General features: G+C 47.7%; 3 protein-coding genes across 9 annotated transcripts in view; 2 read left to right on the forward strand and 1 right to left on the reverse strand.

Annotated features, from left to right (window-relative positions):
• The first annotated feature begins 41 nt into the window (after positions 1-41).
• Positions 42-5,024, forward strand: TPRG1L (tumor protein p63 regulated 1 like). 4 transcript variants are annotated; one of them, XM_077788138.2, is made up of 6 exons: positions 42-260; positions 334-425; positions 958-1,134; positions 1,694-1,847; positions 2,549-2,773; positions 4,684-5,024. In XM_077788138.2, exons 1-5 carry the CDS (start codon positions 57-59, stop codon positions 2,741-2,743), a joined length of 822 nt encoding a protein of 273 aa, XP_077644264.1. In that variant the 5' UTR covers positions 42-56; the 3' UTR covers positions 2,744-2,773; positions 4,684-5,024. The 4 variants fall into 4 exon arrangements, with proteins under 4 accessions (XP_077644264.1, XP_077644263.1, XP_021389954.2 ...); XM_077788137.2 differs by lacking the exon at positions 4,684-5,024 and adding an exon at positions 2,982-3,915; XM_021534279.4 differs by lacking the exon at positions 4,684-5,024 and adding an exon at positions 3,008-3,915.
• On the reverse strand, positions 4,315-20,995 carry WRAP73 (WD repeat containing, antisense to TP73). Of its 4 annotated transcripts, none has more exons than XR_014949780.1 (12): positions 20,858-20,995; positions 18,861-19,013; positions 18,223-18,339; positions 11,192-11,264; positions 10,304-10,407; positions 9,331-9,417; positions 8,667-8,801; positions 8,503-8,580; positions 7,130-7,235; positions 6,536-6,661; positions 5,652-5,872; positions 4,315-4,768 (listed from the first exon to the last, which is right to left on the reverse strand). XR_014949780.1 is itself a non-coding variant. In XM_021534277.3 (12 exons), the coding sequence occupies exons 1-12, from the start codon at positions 20,924-20,926 to the stop codon at positions 4,659-4,661; spliced, it is 1,350 nt and encodes a 449-aa protein (XP_021389952.1). In that variant the 5' UTR covers positions 20,927-20,995; the 3' UTR covers positions 4,315-4,658. The 4 variants fall into 4 exon arrangements, 3 of the variants coding, with proteins under 3 accessions (XP_021389952.1, XP_085414954.1, XP_085414953.1); XM_021534277.3 differs by having other exon boundaries at positions 5,652-5,843; XM_085558828.1 differs by lacking the exon at positions 18,861-19,013 and having other exon boundaries at positions 5,652-5,843.
• TP73 (tumor protein p73) overlaps positions 18,380-22,400 on the forward strand; it is a 34,105-nt gene continuing 30,084 nt past the window's right edge. Inside the window, exon 1 of the mRNA XM_085558826.1 lies at positions 18,380-18,507. Coding sequence (XP_085414952.1) covers positions 18,476-18,507 — 32 coding nt within the window. The 5' untranslated portion in view covers positions 18,380-18,475. The remainder of the gene's footprint in view (positions 18,508-22,400) is intronic.

Raw genomic sequence — 22,400 nt, forward strand, 5'->3', positions numbered from 1 at the left:
CCCGGCCGCCGCGCTCCGCCCCGGAAGGCTCCGAGCGCCCGCCCGGCGCCGCCGCGATGCTGCAGCTGCGGGACGCGGACGAGTCCGGCCCGGCCGGCGGCCCCGGCAGCCCCGGCAGCCCCGGGGCCGCCACGCTGGTGCCGGGGGCAGCCGGGCCGCCCTTCCAGCCGGCCGCGCCGCCGGCCCGGCAGACGCTGCGGCCGCTGAGCGTGCGGAGCGCGGGCCGCGCCGGCCGCCTGCGGCAGTACTTCGTGTTCCGGGTGCGCGCCGGGAGCGCCGCGGGCCGGCCGCGGGGCCCGCCCGCACTGCCTGACCTCTGCTTCTCCCCCGCAGCCCGGCACCATCGAGCAGGCGGTGAGCGAGATCCGCGTGGTCGTGCTGCCCGCCGAGGACGGGGAGGTGCAGAGCGTGTGGCTGCTCACCGAGTGAGTTCCGCGGGGATGGGACGGGCGCTCCGGGAGGGGGAGGCGAGAGCCGGGGCAGCCTCGGCCCCGCGTTGTTGGGCCAGAGCTGCGCAGCCCACGGCGCTGTTCTCTGTTAAACCTGGTGAATATTAATCCGCCTCCAAGGCCCGGAATTGCTCAGGCTGGCTGCAGCCATCATTATAGCATTATTTCGTTATAACCAGACCAACACTCACTCCCTACTTGAGCCTTTAAGAAATCCAGTCCCACAGAGAACCCACTCCTGCAGTAAAGCGTGGGCATAGCTTTAAGAAACTGTCCCCTGCAGTAAAGCGTACATAGCTTTAAGAAACTGTCCCAAAGCCCTGTGTGTGCGGCAGGGCACAGACCCTCAGCCCTGCACTGGCCCTGATCATACAAGGCAAAGTAACAGAAAATACAGCATCACCAAGACTTCAGATTTGTTCTCCTCAGCAATTCTTTCTGCCAGGCTCTTGAGTGTTTCTAGCCAGGAGCCAGAACCACTTAAAGCTCAGTGCTGTTCTCTCCCCAGAATCGATCACTGGAACAATGAGAAGGAGCGCCTTGTCCTCATCACGGACTGGTCCCTCCTGGTCTGCAAGTACAACTTCATCAGCCTGCAGTGCCAGCATGTGACCAGGATTGCCCTCAGTGCCGTGGACACCATCTCTGTGGGGGAGTTTGTGTTCCCACCCAAATCTCTCAACAAGTAAGCAGCCACAGGCAAGAGATATTGGGAACAGATTGAGCTGTCAGCCTGACCACTGGAATGGTCAGAGAATTCTTCCTTTTGTTTGCTTAACTTTGCAAACAATTCCTGAAGCTTTACTAGAAGACCTCAGGGTAGCTCTGCTGGTTTGATGGGGTGGTGAGTACAAACAGCAAGTTGCTCAAAGACTTTCAAGATAAGATGAGAAGATTTGGGTGCAGAAACTCCTCACCATTACATAATGCAGTAAGTAGTAGCACTACCACCTTAGCATGAGTAGAAAGCTGTGAGTGGCAGGTCCCCTGTACACTGGAGCTGTCACATGCTGTGAAGGATGGCCAGGGTGTCCCAGGTGCTTCACCTTCTTGCTCTTAGCTCGTAAGAATGTCCCTTTGCACATTCCAGGGACTGAATTACTGCATTTCTTGCCTTCAGTAAAATTTACTATCATTTATATTTCAAGTGAGCTTCTGGTTCCAAGTAGGTCATTTCCAGACAGAACATTTTTAGGTAACCTTGCTCAGAGACAAGTTTTACCCTGTTCATTCTGCACTGTCAGGAGGGAAGGTGTCGGTATCCGCATCCAGTGGGACAAGCAAAGCCGAGCCTCCTTCATCAACAGGTGGAACCCCTGGTCCACCAACATCCCCTACGTGACCTTCACCGAGCACCCCATGGCAGACGCTGACGAGAAGATCTCGTCCCTGTGCCGGGTAAGGACCCGCTCCAGGCAGCTCATTGAGCTCGTAGGGTAGACACAACTTGGATTACTTTTTAAACAATACATCGATTAATCAAACAAAATCAGTTACATCAGAGGTACAATTTGGACCTCCATCTCCCCAGTCTCCAAATTTTGACTTGTAAGGTGGCCCTACTGCCTATTTTTGCCAGCCACACATAACTGGCTGAAACACAGAGGAAGCCAAAACTGAAGGTAAAAAGTCCTGTAAAACCCAGAAGCAAATGGATCTTGGGCTGTTTCTGCTCTTACTTACCTGACAGGCTTATGGTCTTTTCATCTAGGACTGCCAGCTAATTAACAGACAGTTTAATTGCTCACTGAAAATCTTGACCAAGGTGGTTCTCAGTTCTTTCTGTAACAGCTGCTTCCCTCTGAAGGTTTGCCTAAAATTAGAACACTATTAAGCATAACACATCAGTGAGCAGGGCAGAACCAGAGTCAGAAATAAACACCTGGTCACTGATAAATCTTTCCCTGTTTAAGTCACACATCAGCAGTGTCCTGTGTGAAATTAACTGAATCACTGAGGTTAAATATCAGACTGTGACTATCGCAGCCCATAGAGCCGTGACAGCTCCAGCTTTAATGCTAATCCTTCACCATTCCCTATCAGCAGCTGCTTAACAGTTTACAAATAATGCAAAAGCAAGGTGATTTCTTTTCTTCCAGCTGGAAAACTTTCAAACACAGCTGATCCAGGCTGTGAAGAAAGCCCACAAGGAGCGCCCAGCGCCAGGAAGCACTAACGGGGTGTTGGTGCTGGAGCGGCCCATCCTCATCGAGACCTACCTGGGACTGATGTCCTTCATCAACAACGAGGCCAAGCTGGGCTACTCCATGACAAGAGGCAAAATTGGATTTTAAACCCCCTGTGTATCAGCTATTCAAGGGCAAGTGAGTTGCTGGTGGTGCCCTGGAGAGAGGGTGCTGAGGGCAGAGCACGTGATAAAGCAAAGTCACCAGGGGAAGGAAAGGAAAGGAAAGGGGGACATTGTAGGACAGTTCCCAGTTGTTTGGGGAATGCACAGGTTGCATTTGAAGCAGGGTGGTGTCAGCCTTGTATTTTGTACCTGATTTACAGCCCCCACTGGTTCTTATGCAGGGTGTGTGGTGTGTTCTGTGTCCCAGTGCCTGCTCTTCCCAGTCCATGAAGTGCCATTGGAACCTGCTGAAACCCCCAGTGCACAGCAGAACCTTTGTGCCACGGCCCCGCTGTGTCCCTGTGTACGGTGTCAAATCCTGTCGTGTGCTTGGGACTGCTTTGTGTCGTTTAAGAGGAATTGCTGTTCCAATCACTATGATCTCAGTGCTCTGATTAATGCCTGTTAGGAATTTTCAAAGCTGTCAGTCAGTCTTTAACTGTATTTGCTAGCTTTTGCTAAAGCTGCACTGTTCCACCTGCTCAGCAGCAGTTTGTGAACTCAATATGCATTTCTGAGCTTCTTGTAAAAATCCCTCTAAGAACCTACTCAAACTTCCTCTCTACTTCTGTTCCTCTGCTGCAGCTACAGAATAAAGACTGTTGTGAGAGAACGTTGCCAAAAGCCTCACAAACACGTTTGCCTTCAAAGCTGTTCTTTGTAGAACTAAAAAGGAATTCTATTTTGGTTAGCTTGATACTCTCAGCCATTTTTCTTAAATCCACTCTAGTTTGGGCCAGACTTTTTAATGGAGACAGAGAAAACTTCCAACACTGTGTGTCAGCCTTGGTTCATACATTCCTGCACTGAACCTCTCATCCAGGGATGAAATTCAGAAGCAGCCCAAGAGATTACAGCTGTAATTGCTCAGGAGGTGACTAATAAGCTTTTTCCTTGTGCATGACCTTCTCTCCATGCCCTTTCATCAGAGCATTTATTTGCTGGATGAACACTGTGCTGCAGTGGTGGGGTTTTTGACCTTAATGTAGGTGGGTGTTTGTGAAACTCCTGTTGCAGTCAGTCCTGAATCCAGCTTTCCAAGCTTCTCCATGCATTTTCTAAGTTACTTGTTCAATTTTCATTAACCTTGCAGTAAAGTTAAAATTTCAAGTCTTACTTGGTATTTGTTCTTCATTTTCTGGAGACTGAGGCTGTGAGATTAGGTAATAAAAGAAAAAGCATCCAGTGAATTCCTAAACAAGAAATTCCCTCTTTGGAAGGCCAAGGAGGAAGGATATCCAACTGCTCCTTCCCTGCCAAACCATCCCCTCCTATTTGGCACCAGAGCTGGGACAAAAACTCCCATTTCAGTTACCTGTAATTCAGCATCTTGAAGTGTCAATTGTGATCCCTCTGGCAAAGATTCCATGTAATAAATCCACGGTGGCCCAGGCACAGTTACTGTTACCCAAAATTATTTGTGTGCAAGTAACAGTTTCCTTGTGCTGGGATAAATCACTACATCATCACATCACTGATCACTCTGAAACAGACTTTCAAGTGCAGAGGTGCAGGTTTATAGTTTGTAACTATCAAAATATTTATTGGAAATAGAAAATTTAAATAACAGCTATACATTATATATACACAGAGCTACAGTTTTAGAAAATAAGGGTTCAGAGTTGAAAAAGATCAACTCCCTCAAGATTCAGGTTTTCTTGCAATAGACACTCATTCCTTACATTTCACTTGCTACATCACTTCATTCAAATGCAGTCACAGTATTCCACACACTGAGCTTGGAGCTCCTTCAAATAAATAACTTATAAATACAAACACTTCAGACTGGGCAACAGATTTTCACTCCTTTCCTCTTTCTTCCTCAGACTTGGGAGCAGTTTTAATGCATTTTAGTTATTTTATTTTACCTCTTCTCTTTCCAAGTAACACACACAGAAGTTGTCCTTACTCAGGAGCAGCATGGAGTCCCCACTGGAATGCCAGGAGAGAGACGTGATCTGGAAGTCACCTGGAGGAAGAGATCAGAGTGTGTCAGCAAGGAGCTGGCAGCCCATCCTCCTGCTGGAGGAAAGGCAGCTGGAGTCAGCTACACAAATCCCTGCAGGCCCCGTGCTGTCCCCGAGACTTTTCCTGTGTCTCACTATTAACTCCTCTTTTCCTGAGGGAGAGAACACCCATTTTTAAACAGCTCCAAGGACACACCTGAGCTATCTCCAGCATAACACTCAGATCAATTTATAAATGGAATAATATTTTTCACTGAATCTGGATCTTTGCTTCTTTTCTGTCAGGGCTGGGATTAAATTGTGAGATGGTATTTCTTGTTGGGATCCAGATGTTTATTCTTATCTCTCTTATAGTCTTACAAACCCCAAGTTCCAGAGCACTTCACTCTAACAAACTAAAAATGGAGCTGTATCTCTCTCTCTACAAGACCTTTTATGGATAAACTGTCCAATTAAGAAATGACACCTAAATTATTTTTATTTTTAACCCAATGACAAACCACCATTGGCTCACAATGTGGACTTTTTGTCCAATTACACAATACCACCCAAACCCATGGAGGAGAAGGGGAAAAGGAGAGGAGGGGGAAAAGGGGAGGGACCAGCCTCCACTCCAAAACCTCCACCTTGCTTTATATATATTACTATATTCTAAACCCTCAAACTCTATAAAGTTTTCCACCCTGTGGTATCACACACTTCTATTCAAACTCCACACCCACAATCCCAGTTCTATCATTCCATTTTGGAAGCCTCCATGGCCTCAGGTCAATGCAGTGTTCTCTTGGGGCTCAGTGCCTGTCAGCACAGAAAGTCTAAAATTCTCAGCAACCAAGTTTCCAACAACTGAGCAGCTGCTGAGGGGTTGTGGCAGCTGCTGCTCACCTTCCCCAGGCACCTGCACGACAACACAGCCAGCTGGGGACCACAGGTACACTCTGCTGCTGCCCGTGCACACAGCCAGGCGGGGCTGGCAGGGGTCCCACTGGAAACACTGGATGCTGCACAGCTGCTCCAACACCACTGCCAGCTTCAGCTTCCTGATGTCCCAGATCCACACAGCGTTGGGAATGTTATCTGCAGAGGAAGCAGCAGCTGTGTGATAGCTGGAGGATAAAAGGATCATGTGTGTTTTTTTCTAAATGCACAGGAATAAACACATTCGTATGACACAAATCTTTAGGTACGCCCCAGGGTTAGCACCACTTGAGTTTTGCCAAGCAGAGCCTTCAGGAAATATTGCAAAAGAAGGTAAAAGTGGTCTAGTCCATATCCCAGTCCTTCCCTGGTTTTTATCACACTAATCTGTCTGATGGGTTTTACACCTGACCCAGAGCTTTGGCATCCAGGCACAAACAGCCCCTCAGGACCAAAGGGAAAAATGGAACATTAATTCCATGATTTTCACTATTCAAGAAGTCAGAATTCCTCCTGCTATAGGCTGTGCAAAGTTCTGTCTTTTAAGAGACCCAGGCTGTAAGTGGGAAGAATTTTTTCATTTTCAATACAGTGAGCTCACACAAACTTGAAGAAATATAAAACCCCCCTATTTCCATTAAATACAGAGATAAGGCTGAGTTCATGCCCTGATCACCAGTTAACACACACTAGAAGATAGGCTGGGATTCCTCTGTAGTTACATATCTCACAACAGAGCTGATTCTACAGAGCCATGACTCTTTTTATAGTGTAAAGGATCACTTCTGCTAAGGAAAGCCCCCACATGCCCCACATGGTTTCCCCTCTAAGGCAGGGCACTCGGAACTTACCATTTTTGGTTGCCAGGAAACAGTTATCTGCACTGAAGGCCAACATCCCAACTCCCACTTTGGGATTTGCCCTGTCAGCAACTGGTTTGATGTACTGTAAAGAAACTGGCACCTGGGAAATGTCATCTGGAACGGGAAATAAAAGCATTTCACTAAGTGAGCCTGGATGGACAATGCAATTACATCCAACTGTTAAAACCCCTCATCTCTGAAGTGATAGGACCATAATTTTACTCTTCTCCAAGATGTTCTAATCAAAATTTCAATTGCTTTAAGATACTACATCTTCACACAGCCACCCTACTATTATTCCTGCCCTCCTGCAGAAAAGGAAGGGCTGGAAATTCAGGCAAGACTGAGATTAAATCAGGAAAATTAGGAGAGTAATTTTTCTACACGTTTTAACTAGTATTTCAAATACTGTCAACCAAAGGTGATTTACAGTGCCACAAAGACTGAGACTGATTTTTACTGCCCTAGAGAACATCCAGAGGATCTGTTCCGCTGTCCAAGGGGCAGAGTTCACCTACAATGTTTATTTAAAGACTTCCCAAGACAAACTCAAGTGTCTGGTTTGAGTAAACATTGGCTTACATTTACTCTGTGTGCTGAAGAGAGAACTAGCCAATTCTCTTGTTGGAGGGAAAGAAAGTCTCTCTGTGCCAACAGTTGGGGATTTCTCCACTTCTTTATACACAATCTACAAAAAAACAAGTGAGAGCTCTACAGAAGGGCCTCGGAGACTTTGGACATGGGGTGTTACCAAAAACCCACATCCCACTGGCTCATTTGCACATTTAGTACATCTCAGTATCCCCTGGTTCATGAGCAGAGGAAAGGGCTTCAGTAGGCAGATCTGGAATCCAGTATTCCCAGGGAATCATGGGCCACTTGGAACCATGATCAGGAAAAACACTGAAGAAAAAGCCTGAGGGAGTGCACCTTGTTCATTATTTCTGACAGCAAATTAAATCATCCCCATTACAGTGGGAACATCTCATTTTTACAACCAAAAATCTTTAATCGGATTCTGTCACAAAGAAAGCGCATTGCTGCAGAAGGAAAATAGCAAAAATATTTTAGTGTGCCTGCAACATACTCCCAAACACAAGCACCAGGATAAAACACAGCAACTGCAATTCCTGTCTGTGTAGTGGAGATTAACAGAGCTATTTCCATTTGTTTTCCATGACATATTTTACACCTAACTGGAAGTTAAGGCATTTTTCAGCCATGAAAAGCTTTGCTGAGGTGCTTTAATGGCTTGTGCCTGGCTTCTGGTTAAGAGGCAGAGTCATGTGAATATTGTAGGCCTATAATCCACATACAGACTCTTCCAGGAGGTCTGTTCAGGTCCTCTGCAATGGCAAACAGCACCACACACTGTTCTTGTTAGCTCCAGGGATGAGATCAGCTCAGGATTTTGGGAACAGCAGCTCTGCACCTGCTGCCAACAGCCCAGAATCTGTCAGACCTTGCAGGTACAGGTATAAGGGATAAAAATCAATGCTGACAGATGTTCCAGGAAATGCCCTTTAGGTGAGCTGGATGAGCCTGTCCACACAGGATGGAAAATCTGAACACAGTCCAGTTCCAGCACTGTTTAAAGTTATGAATTGTATGAAGCTGAGACAAATCTCTCCTGTTCAGTTTTCCAGTTTGCCATCGCCTGCACACCCAAATCTGTAATGCAGCCACCACCTACACCCAAAATACATTGGCACACAACAGGAGCATCTGAGACTCCATTACTGCTAAAGAGAGACAATCACAGACACATATTTCATCAAATTTGAAAGGATTCACACATTTTTGTTACATTCCCACATTGCAATTTCCCAAGCCCTGGCAGATAAAAAAAGGAAAAAATGTCTCCAGAATAAAATGGATTAATCAGCATCTTTCAGATACAAACAGCAGTACCCAAGCTCTGCTAAGGTCTCCATGGATTTGGGATCCACACTTACAGTCTGTTTGCTGGCAATGGTTGCTGGATGCTCAAGTTCTGTGATCTTCTTCCACGTCACGTGGTTCAGGATACGCACCTGGCTCAGGAAGCGTGGCAAGGCGAGACTGTTAGGGCAAAGTTCTTCAAATGATTTAGATAAAAGAGGCAAGAAACACTTCTCACCTTTTCATCAAAGCTGCCAATGGCCAGGAACTGGCTGCTGGGACTCCAGGCAATGGATTTGATGCCCAGGGGCCACTCGTAGGCGCGGTAGGAGGAGAGCAGCCGCCCATCAAGGGAGTACAGCAGCACCTTGTACTGAAACACAGCACAGCCACTCTAATCCAGAAACGCTGCTAGAAACCACAGGCAAGCAAATCATCCTGCCAAACTCTGCCTGCTTAACATGCAGCAATCAAATACAAAGGTACAAATGATCTCTTGTCTATGAGTTAAGAGGCTTTGTTGCTCTATTTTTGGATGAGTACTTCCAGTAACTGTAAAATCACTGTTCAGTGCAATGTCAATAAAGCTGTAGAAGACTCTTACACTCTTCCATTATTCTTCTTCCATTATTATTTCAGTAGTAGCTTCTGCAATGTTTACAATTTTTTTGCAAAATAAATTAGAAATAATTTGCTGTCATTGAAGATTTAAAGAACAGCGACATCCACTTGCAAGGACACCCATCTCCAATATAAGCATAATATTTAACAAAAGCTGGACTCACACCCTTTTATGTTCAAAAGAAACATTTTAAGCACTAATAATTTTAGTCACTGCTTTATGTATGATGGCCAAAGACCAGCTTGAGCTCTACAAGAAAATAATCTGCTTTTCCTCTTACCTCCAGGCACGTGTCCCACACTGCCAGCACACAGCCATTGGGAGCCCATTCAATCCCAAACAGATCCTGGGTTTCAGTGTCAAAATGCTGCCCACAAAAGAGAAACCACGAAACCATTTGAAACGTGTCAACAAATCCTGTTGTATCCAAGTTGACAGAATGTTCAGTTTTAACCTTTCAAGGGCTACCACAAACACAAAAGAGCTTTTTGTCTGCCAGAGTAGCAACAAAAATATTTCCTCTTGTAATACATGCTGCATTCAGTGGATCTTTGATCCCCTCCACAGAAAAGCTAAAAGTTTCCATACCTTCAAATGAACAGCATTTCATAAGAAAATTAAATTAGTTACACTGAATCAGTCAAAAATCCAAGAAGGCTAATTCCTTGTCTTAAAGCCCAGTACAGGATCTGTACTGGGATCCCTTCCAGTAAGGAAGGGACCTTACAGCTATCCTATTGAAAAGATTCCCACATTTTTGTTACATTTCCAGGTTGCAATTTCCCAAGCCCTGGTAGAAAAAAAAAAAGAAAAAAGTCTTTTTTTCTTAGTGGATAGTGGAAGGGCAGGGACACCTTCCACTATCCCAGGTTGCTCCAAGCTCCATCCAACCTGGCCTTGGACACCTCCAGGAAGGGGACAGCCACAGCTTCCGTTACAAGGTTCATTAGGGACGAGCTCTGGAACATGACAAACATTTAGGAACATTTCCCAAATTTTCTCTCAGCTTCTGGTGAGGCTCAGAATTCCCAAATTAGAGGTGACACAAGATACAGATAAGTCCTTGGTGAGGTTTAATTGCTCAGATTCAGCCTGTGGCCAATGCCACCCTTGATGGGCTGATCCCATGTGTGAACAGTTTGTATCACATGTCCCAAGTACCAAGCACTTCTATTCTCTGTGTTTCTGATGGAGTAGTGTGCAATATGTGCAGGTAACGTCCAGAGGAGAGTGGGAGCAGAGGCAGAGCTCACCCTGAGGAGCTGCCAGCTTCTGCACACGAAGATGCTGATGAAATCCTTGCAGTCGCGCCGCTCCGCCACGGCCATGTACCGCCCGTCCTTGGTGAAAGCCACCCCTGCCATGGGACAGATTAATTAAAACTGGCTTAAATAGAAATCAGGCAGCAAGGCAGAAGAGCTGATGAGTTTGAGCAAGGCACAGTTACTCCCAATTCAAAGCAGAACTAAAAGAGGAGACAGAATCTCTTCACAGAAGGTCACATTAATCAAGGCAAAGCACAGTGAAGTTACTGATTCACTGTGTCAGCAATTTTTAAGCTCAGAATGTACAATTTCTCAGGATGCAGAGCTCTAGCATGCTTCAAAACACATCTAACCACTGACAGTTGTTATATAAACCCAACAGATTTCAAATAACCACTTCATTTAGCCTGGCTAAAAGGATCAGTTATGCAACCATCAGGTCTCCACCAACTCTCAGGCATTGCTCCCCATCCTCCTGGATTTTATATGGAATACATAATGGATACAAGCCTTGGGCAGGAAATTGCTTACCACAGCCATGTGGTCTGACAGCCCTGACACAAGCTTCCCTTTCCAGCCTTTCCATATGCAGAAGATGACAAAAGTCACTTTGGATTAATGTTTTTCATGGCGAGCACGTCCAGCATAATTTAATGTCTTAAAAAATCCCTCAGGGGCAAACACAACACATGTGAAGAGCAGGCACATGGGTCTGCTGGAATCCCTCACTCAGACACCACAACCTGGCTGCAGGTGCTGCTCAGAAGGGATGAGACCAGACCCTGCTCCCAAAAATGGGGTTTGTGGTCACATTAAAGTCATTTTCCCTTTCTGCCACATTAAAGGACCATTCCCAGCTAGGTGTGTGACACTTACCTTGCTGGCATGCTTTGGGATACTTGATGTAAGACACAGACTTGGTGCACAAAGACCACACTGTGATTCGCAGCTGGCACAGAGACAGGGAGCAGTTTTGGTTATTTTTGTAGATTAAAAAAAAAAAAAAAAGAATTAATAGGAAAACATCAACCTAATTCAGCAACACAAAGTGAATCAATGAACCTTCTGTGATTAATTAATTCTGCAGCTATTTTGTATAACACAATAACCTGGGAAGCAGCTATGAGGAATTCTTTCCCAATTTCTGGCAGTTAGCAGGGAATTTTCCCCAAGCTTACATAAGTACTCTAGATGGGGATGCAAAATTCACACCACTGATATGAAGAAAACCTCTTCACAAACACTGAAGTTCCTGACATTAGCATAAACATCTTCCCAATCTATTGCCCAGAGTCACTTTGCAGTTGGAAAAACAAGATTCATCACAGAATCTGGAGGAGAGATGGGGAGTTTCCTGCCTTTATTAATGGATGATAAGTTACAACCCCTTCAGAACACTGTATCCCTTGGGGAAAGGCTATCAAGCATGAATATCGAGCTGTATTTTACAACATTTAGAAACCCTTAGCTTTGATGGCTGGCTTGTGTTTTGCTCTTCCCTCCTCAGGCACACACAAGGAGGCACCCTTACAGAATTACTGAAAAATTCAGACACCCAAAACCTGCTATGCAAAGCGAGGCTTTACACTGGTGTTTGGGGGATTTCTGGAGAACTGTGCCTCCACAAGCACCAAGGCAGCCCCAGCCTCCCCACAGCTCCCCAAGGTCACAGCTGCACTCCAGGCTGTGCCTTGCCATCTGCACATTACCCAATTAAAAACAAATACTCCCTCTCCCTTAGCAACGGCAGCCCCAGACACATGGGCATTCACCAGGATGGCACGTGAACCTTTGCATTTGGAGCTGGAGCAAGGAATGTTTCCAGGGTCAGGTTTTTCACTTGTGCTTTCCTGCATTTTACTGCCCCAAGGAACAGCTACAGGTAGGACTTTTGCCAGTGAAGCACCTCTATCACAAAGGTGCCTTTCCCTGAACTACTGAACACCAAAATTATTTCTGATCCATTATGTAAAACACCAGCATTGTGCCCATTTCCTCCTCCTCCCACACCCCACACAGCCCAGCAGCACCCCAGCAGTCTCAGGAGGAAGGTTCTCCTAGACCTTTTTGCAGGTTTGTCCTCAACACACCTTTTCCTTCCCTGAAGGACCTGGCACTGCTCAATGGTGACAAAGGATGCTGAGGGAGCAGCCTATGGATCTGCTTCACTGGTAATCTGCAGGCTCTGTGTTGCAACAGAAGCTGAAGGTTTTTTCCCTTGCTGACATGATCAGTTTTGGTGGGAAGCAGAATTCAAGGGATTTACAGGGTTCAAACCAAGTTTCAGAATCCAAATAAACACTGCCTCCCCATCAGAGATCCACGGAATCCCAAACAGACCCTTCTGCCTTACACGTCAGGAAAATTCTGAGATTTGAAGAAGTAACACAGAAATATTTTTCCATGGAATCACAGAATGATTTGGGCTGGAAGGGACATTAAAGCTCATCTTGTCCCAGCCTCTGCCATGGACACAGACACCTTCCAGTAGACCAAGCTGCTCCAAGCCCTGTCCAACCTCACAGGGAAGGAACCCTGCCCTCTGTCAGTGGCAAGCCATTCCCCCTTGCCCTGTCACTCCAGGCCCTTGGAAATTGTCCCTCTCCATCCTTCCTGTAAGTTCCCTTCAGGCACTGGAAGGCCACAGTGAGGTCACCCCAAGGTTTCTCCTCTCCAGGTGAACAATCCCAGCTCTTTCACCCTTCCTCCCAGCAGAGCTGCTCCATCCCTCTGATCATCCTGGGGCCTCCTCTGGACTCTCTGCAGGAGCTCTAGGTCCTTCCTGTGCTGGGACCCCAGGGCTGGAGGCAGCTCTGCAGGTGGGGTCTCACCTGGGCAGGGCAGAGGGGCAGAATCTCCTCCTCTAAGTTCAGCAGCTCCTGGAGGAACCCATGAGATGAATTAATCAACTTTTATCCCTGGGGCCACTCACTTCCGGCCACCCAAAGCCAGCCTTGTCAGTCTGCTCCTCAGGCAAGATTTACTTTAAAAATACCAACACAATGCCTCCACACATTCCTCTGCAGCAACTGCAGCACTGAAATGCTGCCGGGGACTATTAATTGCAGCCCTAAATGCACTGGCTGCCCTGCCTCCCCTGAGCAAAACACACAGCACACATTCTCCAGCCACTTAATACAAGCTTAGCAGCTGCAGGCTTCGAATGCTGAGGGCTGGATCATCATTTTTCCTGACAAAGGCATCTGAGTGCTGCTACTCAGCCTCATGAACAGCTCTCCTGGCCTGCTGGGCATCAAACACACTTCCATCCTGGACCACACTGGCTGCTCCAAACCTCAGGAGGCAACACCTTGCTGCTCATATTGAGCTCAAGAGCACACAGATCCCTGGAAATGGGACACAGCACATCCCATGTTGAGTTACCACTGTCACCTCTGCCCTGCCTGAGGCCCAGCCAGAGAAAAGGCAAGGCCACCTTTGTTTCAAAGTATTTCTGCATCCATCTGTGCTCCATCATGGAGGCACAGAATCATTTAGGATGGAAAAACCCTCAAAGGCCACTGTGTCCAACTATTTCCCCAGCACTGCCAAGGCCACCATCAGACCACGTCCCCAAGTTCCACATCTAAATGTCTTTTAAATCCCTCAAGGGATGTTGACTCCACCCCTCCCTTGAGGGGGTCTGTCTCATTGCTTGACAACCTTTTCCATGAAGAAATTTTTCCTAACATTCAACCTAAACCTCCATTTGGTGTAAAAACAGCAGCTTTTCCAAGAGGGTCGAGCTTTGTGATTCCTTAGGGAGGACAATAATGGTTTTCCTGTTCTTCACTGCTGAGCACATGCTCCTGGCACTTGATCACAGTGTCATCACACCCTGATACTGCTTAGGGGGCACTGCCTTGCCCTGTGTGCCCCAAAACATGGACAGCAAACCACCCCAGTGCCCCTGCAGCACTGGGGAGAGCCCACAGGGCACAGCCAGCACACATTTCATAGCACAGTCACACACACAAAAACACACCTGCAAAAACCCAGACTACAAGTAAACAAGATGCCTCTAAGCAAATGCAAATAAGCAAAGCCCTCATCTTCAATCCATCTATCAGCCACAACACACCTTTAACATCTAACAAGATCACAGAATCACAGATCATCTTAAAGATCATCTTGTTTCAAATCCTCTATTCACAGATTCATTGAGGTTGGGAAAGATTATCAGGATCATCAAGTCCAATCCAACCTGTGCCTGATCCCTGATCCTTGTCACCCATCCCAGAGCACCAAGTGCCACCTCCAGGCATGGGGACTCCCACCACTCATCTCTCTGGGCTGCACCTTCCAATGCCTGACCACCTTTTCCATGAAGAAATTCCTCCTGATGTCCAATCTGACCCTTCCCTGGCTGAGTTTGAGGCTGTGTCCTCTCATCCTGTTGTTCTCTGTTCAACTCCACTCTCTCCCCTGCAAGGGCTGCAGGCTCAGAGGGAAGCACACAGATATATTCTATTAATTCCACTGTAACTTCTCATCCAAATCACAACATTATGGTTTGGTCTAGTGCTAGGAACATTCAAAACCAAATAATTTTGATTCTTGAAAATAGGATCCTTTTCTGTTGTTCCTTTTGCGCCCACTCAGACATTCCTACAGAAAAACTCACATTATGTGCTTAATGTATGGATTTCACACCCCCTTCCCTTTACACTGTGTTTACAATTGAATTGTGACTGAAAGGGAAAACCTTCATATTCCCACCTGGAACATTCCACAATCTCATTTAAATTGCCAACATAAATGAGATGAAGAAGATTAGAAGGATTATGTCACAGCTTGCAGACAGGATCAGGAGCAACAGAAACACCAAACACAGAGGGTGAGAAAAGAAACCAAACGCTTCAAAAATGACAGGAAATTTCCATTGCTGCTCGTTGCCTTTTGCAGGGAATTCATGGAGAAGGGACAATTGGTTTTATACAAGGAGAACAGCCCATGGTTAGTTAAATCTACAGCAAGCCCTTCTCCACTGCTCCTTTTTGGGGTACTTTGTCTTCAGCATAGATGACTCGATTGAGTGGAATTGTCAAACTCAAATCCTCATGATAATGGTGTCTGAGAAGTTTTCAGCTGTTGTTTTGCAGTGGAAAAACAAACCAAAAGCAGAAGCATTTTTAAAATAGCCTAAAAGCAGCTGAGAAATAAAAAGTATTTAGATGGTAACGTGATAAACAGTCTCCAGCGCCGGGCCCAGGACCACGGCCCGATGTTGACAGCTCCAGGCAGGTGGAGGACTGGTGATTTTCAGCAGACAAAAACACACTTTTAAACAACCTACAGCTCAAATGACTGTCAACTCTTGTCCCAGACTTGACTGGGTCACTCGGCCCCCTTACATAGCAGTGTCTGTCAGCACCGGATTTCAGGAGATTATTCGGAGCACATTCCTCGCCAGGAAGCATTTTTCAGCCAACGCAGCCACGCACAGTTACCAAGGATCAGCTGGGATACACACAGAAACACACACTTTTCCCTGCTGCTGGAGTTCCAAAGAAGTCCTTAATGCTTAAGGACTTGAGATGGAATGAGACAAAGTACAAAGTATGTTGTTTATAAGCACAGCTCTTCAGAGAAACACTCCAGAACATCTTCACACTATCTATCCCAAAACATGAGGAAGCAGAGAATCACAGAATCCCAGGATGACTTGGGTTGGAAGGGACCTTAGAGCTCATCTTCTCCCACCCCCTGCCACGGGCAGGGACACCTTCCTCTAGACCAGGCTGCTCCAAGTCCTGTCCAGCCTGGCTTTGAGCACTTTCAGAAATGTGAAGAGGATTCATTTGCTTTCCTTCAGATCCTTCACCTGCAGCTGATGGTTAAGCTCTACCTGTGCCTGTAAATTCTGGTGGAATAATGGCATTGGAAGGAGTCACATGGGGTTCAACACTTTCCACAGGACACACTGATAATGTGAAACTGCCTCTCAGAGTGGATTTCAGTAGAGGAGGAACACTGACCACAGAGAAACCCTACAAATTAGCTGATGAATTCCAAGTGTCAAAGGATGGTGCCAGACTCCTTTTTTTAGGTGCCAGTGACAGGACAAGGAGTAATGGCCATAAACTAAAACACAACAAGTTCCGCCTCAGCATGAGGAAGAATTTCTTTCCATGGAGAGTGGCAGAACACTGGAACACCTTCCCAGGGAGGGTGTGGAGTCTCCCTCTCTGGAGACATTCCAAACCCACCTGGATCAATTTCTGTGTCACCTGCTCCAGACCCTGACTTGGCAGGGCGGTTGGACTGGATGATCTCCAGAGCGCCCTCCCAACTCCAACTATTCTGGGATTCTGTAATTATTTTTCTGAGCAACTAGTAAGTACAGGTTGCTAGAAAGAAATTAGCACAACCATAACCTTTAAAAAAACTCAGGAAATAAGAAAGTTCCTTGGGAGCTCTCAGTGGAGTCCACACATTGACCTGAGGAATAAGGAGTGGTTACTTGGTGCTGTTTGGAAGTGACCAAAGCCCAGCTGAGCTGGCTGACAGGGAACCCCCAAAGCCTCCAGGCAATCACTGGATTTGATAACACACTGATATTAAATATCTTGAGCACTGCCCACATCCATCCCCCCAGACTGTGGATTTAGCAGGGAGGGAGTAAACACAGCTCCAACCAGGGCCCAGCCCTGGCAGCTGTCTGACAACAGCTAATTTAGCAACCTGTTTACAGCTGGAAAGGAAACTTATCCCAACACAGATGCCAACTTGGCAAAGGCTTAATGAAATCCTCTAAGGTCAAACTGAGTTCTGTTGGGAGGCAATAAATCCTCGCTGGTCCACCCCCACATGCACGTGCCACGAGATCTTCTCTGGGAGCCTCAAGCAGCCCCAGCCTGCAGTTCTGCCTCCTCTGCTGCTGCCTGACCAGCAGGGATGGCTACACTGCCTCCAGGCTGGATTCTGGGCTTGTTTTTATATTTTATTGCTGCTATCAGGGCAATTCACACCTGGGAAAACCAAGGCCTAAATTTATCACTCCTATCTAGAGGGATGGAGGAGTACATACACACGGCAGAGTCCACAGCCATATCCCACTAACACTGGGATTTGCCCCAAAAAAGGGGGAATCTTGCACTGCAGCATGTAAATTTTGTGCTAACCAGTGTTATGACACAAGATCCTGTCATCTAAAACCCTTCCACAGGTTTGGAAAGAGTAAATACAAAAAGAAAATGTCTCACGTGCAGCTATTGGCTATTTTCTGACTATACATTGTTGTACTCAATAACAGGAATCATCAGCTCTAATCCAGAAGGTGGAAAAGTCAGAATCCACAAGTCTTCCAACAAACCGACCATCCACAAACCAATTTGGATTCTCCATTAGTAGCATTCCCCAATATAGGTCTTAACAAGCATTAAAGGTGTTATAATTTTAATTTCACAAGTGGTTCCACCAGCAGTCTGGCTCCTGTGCGTCAAATCAAACAACTGGGAAAGTATTTCCAGGATCTGGATCTAAATCTCATCTCACAGGTCAATAAGCCTATAAGTTTTAATTTAAAATCACTCTGAAACATTTATAGTTTATGGTTTGGGCTTTTTTTAACTGGAAACCCTGAGCTTTTTTTTACCGTGCAAGCAACATTGCTGTGATGAATGCCACCAAAATCAAAACCATCAGGATATGTTCTGAACCAAACAACTGTACCTTCAAATTTAAGTGTCCATTTTTTAGTGTTTCACTAGAAGCAAGAGGACAAAATGTTAGAGGAACAACAAACACAACAAACTGGAATTAACCCGAGTTACACACAGGAGTACAGAGCTGCATCCGTGCTCTCCACCACTGCTGCAGCTTTAAGGGCTTTGGGTTATTTTGGGAGGCAAAGGGCAGACAGCACCATCTGACACCGAGGGGAGCCAGCCTGCCCCCACACTCACATGGAACTCGGTGGTGTTGAGGATGTGACGCCCGTCCGGACTCCAGCATGAAGCCACCAATCCCGCGGAGCCCTCGTCGATCTTACAGTGCCAGTCCGGCTGCTCCAGGGACCAGACCTGGGGCAGGGAGCAAGCAGACAGAGCAGAAAGCATCAGCTCACCCACACCTCTGCTCGGAAGGGCTCCCTGCAGCTGCCAACAGGCTCCTGCATCCCGGCTCAGGCAGCTCAGCAACACCCAAGCACCCGCAGCCATGAAGGACTGGCGCTGGATCCCGCTGCAAAAGTGAGTCCCATACCTCTGGGTGGTCATAGAAATGGCAAAGGATGTGGGGTTGGCTTTTTCTCTGTGACAAATATGCTGAATATCCAACATCTAAATGGGTTTGGTCCATTTAACAAGCTTGCATGTTGTTTATTTCCTACTGCAGTAAGAAATCTCTGTTTTGCTAGATATTTTTATCCTAAATATTCTTTTTCAAACTAAGATGTTTGTCGTGGCTTTCAAAATCCTGGCATGCTGGGTTATCCTCAAAGTGTGTTATCAAGGTGCCTCAGCAAAGCCTCAGACTAGTGCTGTTAAGCTCTCACTCGCATCACACCCAAACTGGGAAAGTCCTGCCCTGCTTCCATCCTCACCTGGACAACGCCCCGCTTGTACATGGCACACAGGATGAACAGAGAGTCTGAGGACCACTCCAGGTACTGGATCTGATCCACACAGGTGTAGAGGTGGAGGATCTGCAGTGAGCTGGCATCCCGAACCAACAAACGGTGCTGCACACACGAGGCCTGGGGGGGACGGGGACAGGGCTGAGCTGGGGCAGGATCCTGGATGGAGCACCAGGGCTGTCCCTGCCAGGCTCGCTGTGATGCCAGGCTTAGCTCAGAGAGGGTCAATGCTCTGTTTCAATTTAAAAAAAAAATCCTCCCTGTGGGTGGTGAGCCACTGGTACAGATTGCCCAGAGATGCTGTGGCTGCCCCATCCCTGGAATTGTACACGGTCAGGTTGGACAGGGCTTGGAGCAACCTGGGATAGTGGAAGGTGCCCCTGAGTGTGGCAGGGGCTTTGAACCAGATGAGATTTAAAATCCTTGCACTCCAAACTGGTCTAGGATTCTGTAATTCTGTTCTATATGTGCTGAGCTCCACTGTGAACTGCAGTGAGAACTAACCCAGGGGAAAGGGGGTTTTACAGCAGTAAGTAGAATCCTCAATTCCATCACTGCTGGGTACGCAACGCCAGTTTTTAAAAAAATATTTTCTGTCTTATAACTTTTTTTATTTCACAGAACCCCTTATTTAATAGAATCCCTTAATAGTCTGGATTAGGAGGGACCTTAAAGTTCATTCAGCTCCACCCTGCCCTGGGCAGGGACACCTTCCACCACGCCAGGCTGCTCCAAGCCGTGTCCTTGGGCACTGCCAGGGATCCAGGGGCAGCCACAGCTGCTCGGGGCCCCCAGTGCCAGGGCTGCCCACCCAGGCAGGGAATTCCCCCCCAAGAGCCCATCCAGCCCTGCCCTCAGGCAGATGAAGCTGCTCTCCCCCGTCCAGCCCTGCCCTCAGGCAGATGAAGCTGCTCTCCCCCGTCCAGCCCTGCCCTCAGGCAGATGAAGCTGCTCTCCCCCGTCCAGCCCTGCCCTCAGGCAGATGAAGCTGCTCTCCCCCGTCCAGCCCTGCCCTCAGGCAGTTTGAAGTTGCTCTCCCCCGTCCAGCCCTGCCCTCAGGCAGTCTGAAGCTGCTCTCCCCCATCCAGCCCTGCCCTCAGGCAGATGAAGCTGCTCTCCCCCGTCCAGCCCTGCCCTCAGGCAGTTTGAAGTTGCTCTCCCCCGTCCAGCCCTGCCCTCAGGCAGTTTGAAGTTGCTCTCCCCCATCCAGCCCTGCCCTCAGGCAGATGAAGCTGCTCTCCCCCGTCCAGCCCTGCCCTCAGGCAGTCTGAAGCTGCTCTCCCCCGTCCAGCCTTGCCCTCAGGCAGTTTGAAGCTGCTCTCCCCCATCCAGCCCTGCCCTCAGGCAGTTTGAAGCTGCTCTCCCCCGTCCAGCCCTGCCCTCAGGCAGATGAAGCTGCTCTCCCCCGTCCAGCCCTGCCCTCAGGCAGATGAAGCTGCTCTCCCCCGTCCAGCCCTGCCCTCAGGCAGTCTGAAGCTGCTCTCCCCCGTCCAGCCCTGCCCTCAGGCAGTTTGAAGCTGCTCTCCCCCATCCAGCCCTGCCCTCAGGCAGTTTGAAGCTGCTCTCCCCCGTCCAGCCCTGCCCTCAGGCAGATGAAGCTGCTCTCCCCCGTCCAGCCCTGCCCTCAGGCAGTTTGAAGCTGCTCTCCCCCGTCCAGCCCTGCCCTCAGGCAGTTTGAAGCTGCTCTCCCCCGTCCCGCCTCTCCAAACCGTTGTGGAAAGTCCCCCTCCATCTTCCCCGGAGGCTCCCTTCAGGTACTACTTAATTTAAAGTCATACTTAGTTTTAAACAATTCGCCTAACAGATTACGATTAATTTAAGCTGACTCAGGTCTCGGTACTGCCCCTCAGCAGCAGCCTCAGGCCGGCATTCCCCGGGGCTCCATCCTCGCCCTCAGCCCGGCCCGGCCGCGCGGGGGCCCCGTGCCGGGCCGCACGGCGCCGCTGCCCGCGGCCGGCACTCACCAGGCATTTCCCGTCGGGGGAGAAGCGGCCCAAGAGCCCCGAGAGCTTGAAGGGCTCCGAGAAGTTCATGGCGGGCGCGGCGCCGCCGGGATTCGAACCCGCCGCGCTGCGGCCGCCCCGCGCCGCTCCGCCGGGCCCGCCGGAACGGGCGGGGCCGCCGCGGGGCACGCCGGGAGTTGTGGTCCCGCGCCGGCCCGGCAGGGGGCGCCCGGCGGCGGGAAGCGCGCGGGAAGGCGGCATTGGTATGCAAATGAGCTGCTAATGAGCCGGGTAATGACGCGGTTAATGAGCTGCGGGGTGAGTTCTCCCTCCTCTCCTTATCCTCAGGGAAACCCCCCTTATCTGGCGCCTTTCCCCGCGCACCGTCCCGCGCCTGGAATAGCCTTGACTAATTAACCGGCCCTTCTGGCTAATTAATCAGCCCTTCGGGCTAATCACTGTTGCCGGCTAATTACCGACAAAAATGGGAGAACAGGTGGGATGTCGCGCCAGATTCCCCAAACAGGACAGAGAAACTAATAATTGGAATAGAGATACGCCAGCAAAAAGGATGTGAAGTGACTGGAATCAATCAATCAATCAATCAATCAATCAATCAATGTAGATGTGAAAAACACCAATCACTTGTTTTTTAAAATCTTCAAAGTTTATTAGTAATAAAATAGTCATTAAAAATAGTAATAAAATTAGAGTAATAAAAACTTGGACAATGAGGATTAGGACACTCCAAGACAATAAAAAGCAAAGAATTTTGGACTTCCAGATGTTTTCGGGCTCTGAGCTGCCAAAAACATGCCTTGAACAAAGGGATAATCCTTAAAAGCAACAGCCTGTTGCATGTTCATGTATCTCATACATGGTGCATAAATTCCTTGCAAATTAAGAATTTTTCTGTTTTTTGTCAACTTCCTCCCCTTAATCCTGGTGGTTCCATAAAGACAGAGAGAAGGTGGAAGAATATTTGGTTTTTCTGATAAGGAGGTTGTAACTCTTCAGGTTTCGTGTTGTTGCTATCTCTATGCGAAGAGTTTCTTGATTATCTTATCCCATTCCTTGAGCTAGTAAAAATATCTTTCATCACATAGTTTCTATTTTAACATTATGTGATAACCTAAAACTACATTTAACACACTATTTTAAAAGGATTCATACAGTATTACAAACTAACCGTCCATAATAGATACAGTATTCCATTTAATATTTGCGAAGAGCCAATCATCAAATACACATTTTATGAACAGCCAGGGGATGCACAACTGCCTCCCTTTGTCCCCACGGTGTGTATCCCTGGGATTTTTGGCCCAAAAATCTGACTTCCTCACATAGGTGTGAGGAAGGGCTTCACTCACACACAAGAACTCTACTGCTACCAACACAAAAATCTGTTGCAAATCTCTGCAAGACTGGTATTCAGTTGGACAAACTCAGACAGAGACTGAGTTTGTTTGTTGACTGGAGTCAAAAAATACACTTTTTTTTTTTTCTTTCATACTTGATTGCTTTAAAATCTGCAAAGAGTCATCCCAGCATTACCTGAAGTCCC

Source organism: Lonchura striata, chromosome 21 (genome assembly GCF_050655825.1).
Source record: "Lonchura striata isolate lonStrDom1 chromosome 21, ASM5065582v1, whole genome shotgun sequence".
NCBI lineage: Eukaryota > Metazoa > Chordata > Aves > Passeriformes > Estrildidae > Lonchura > Lonchura striata.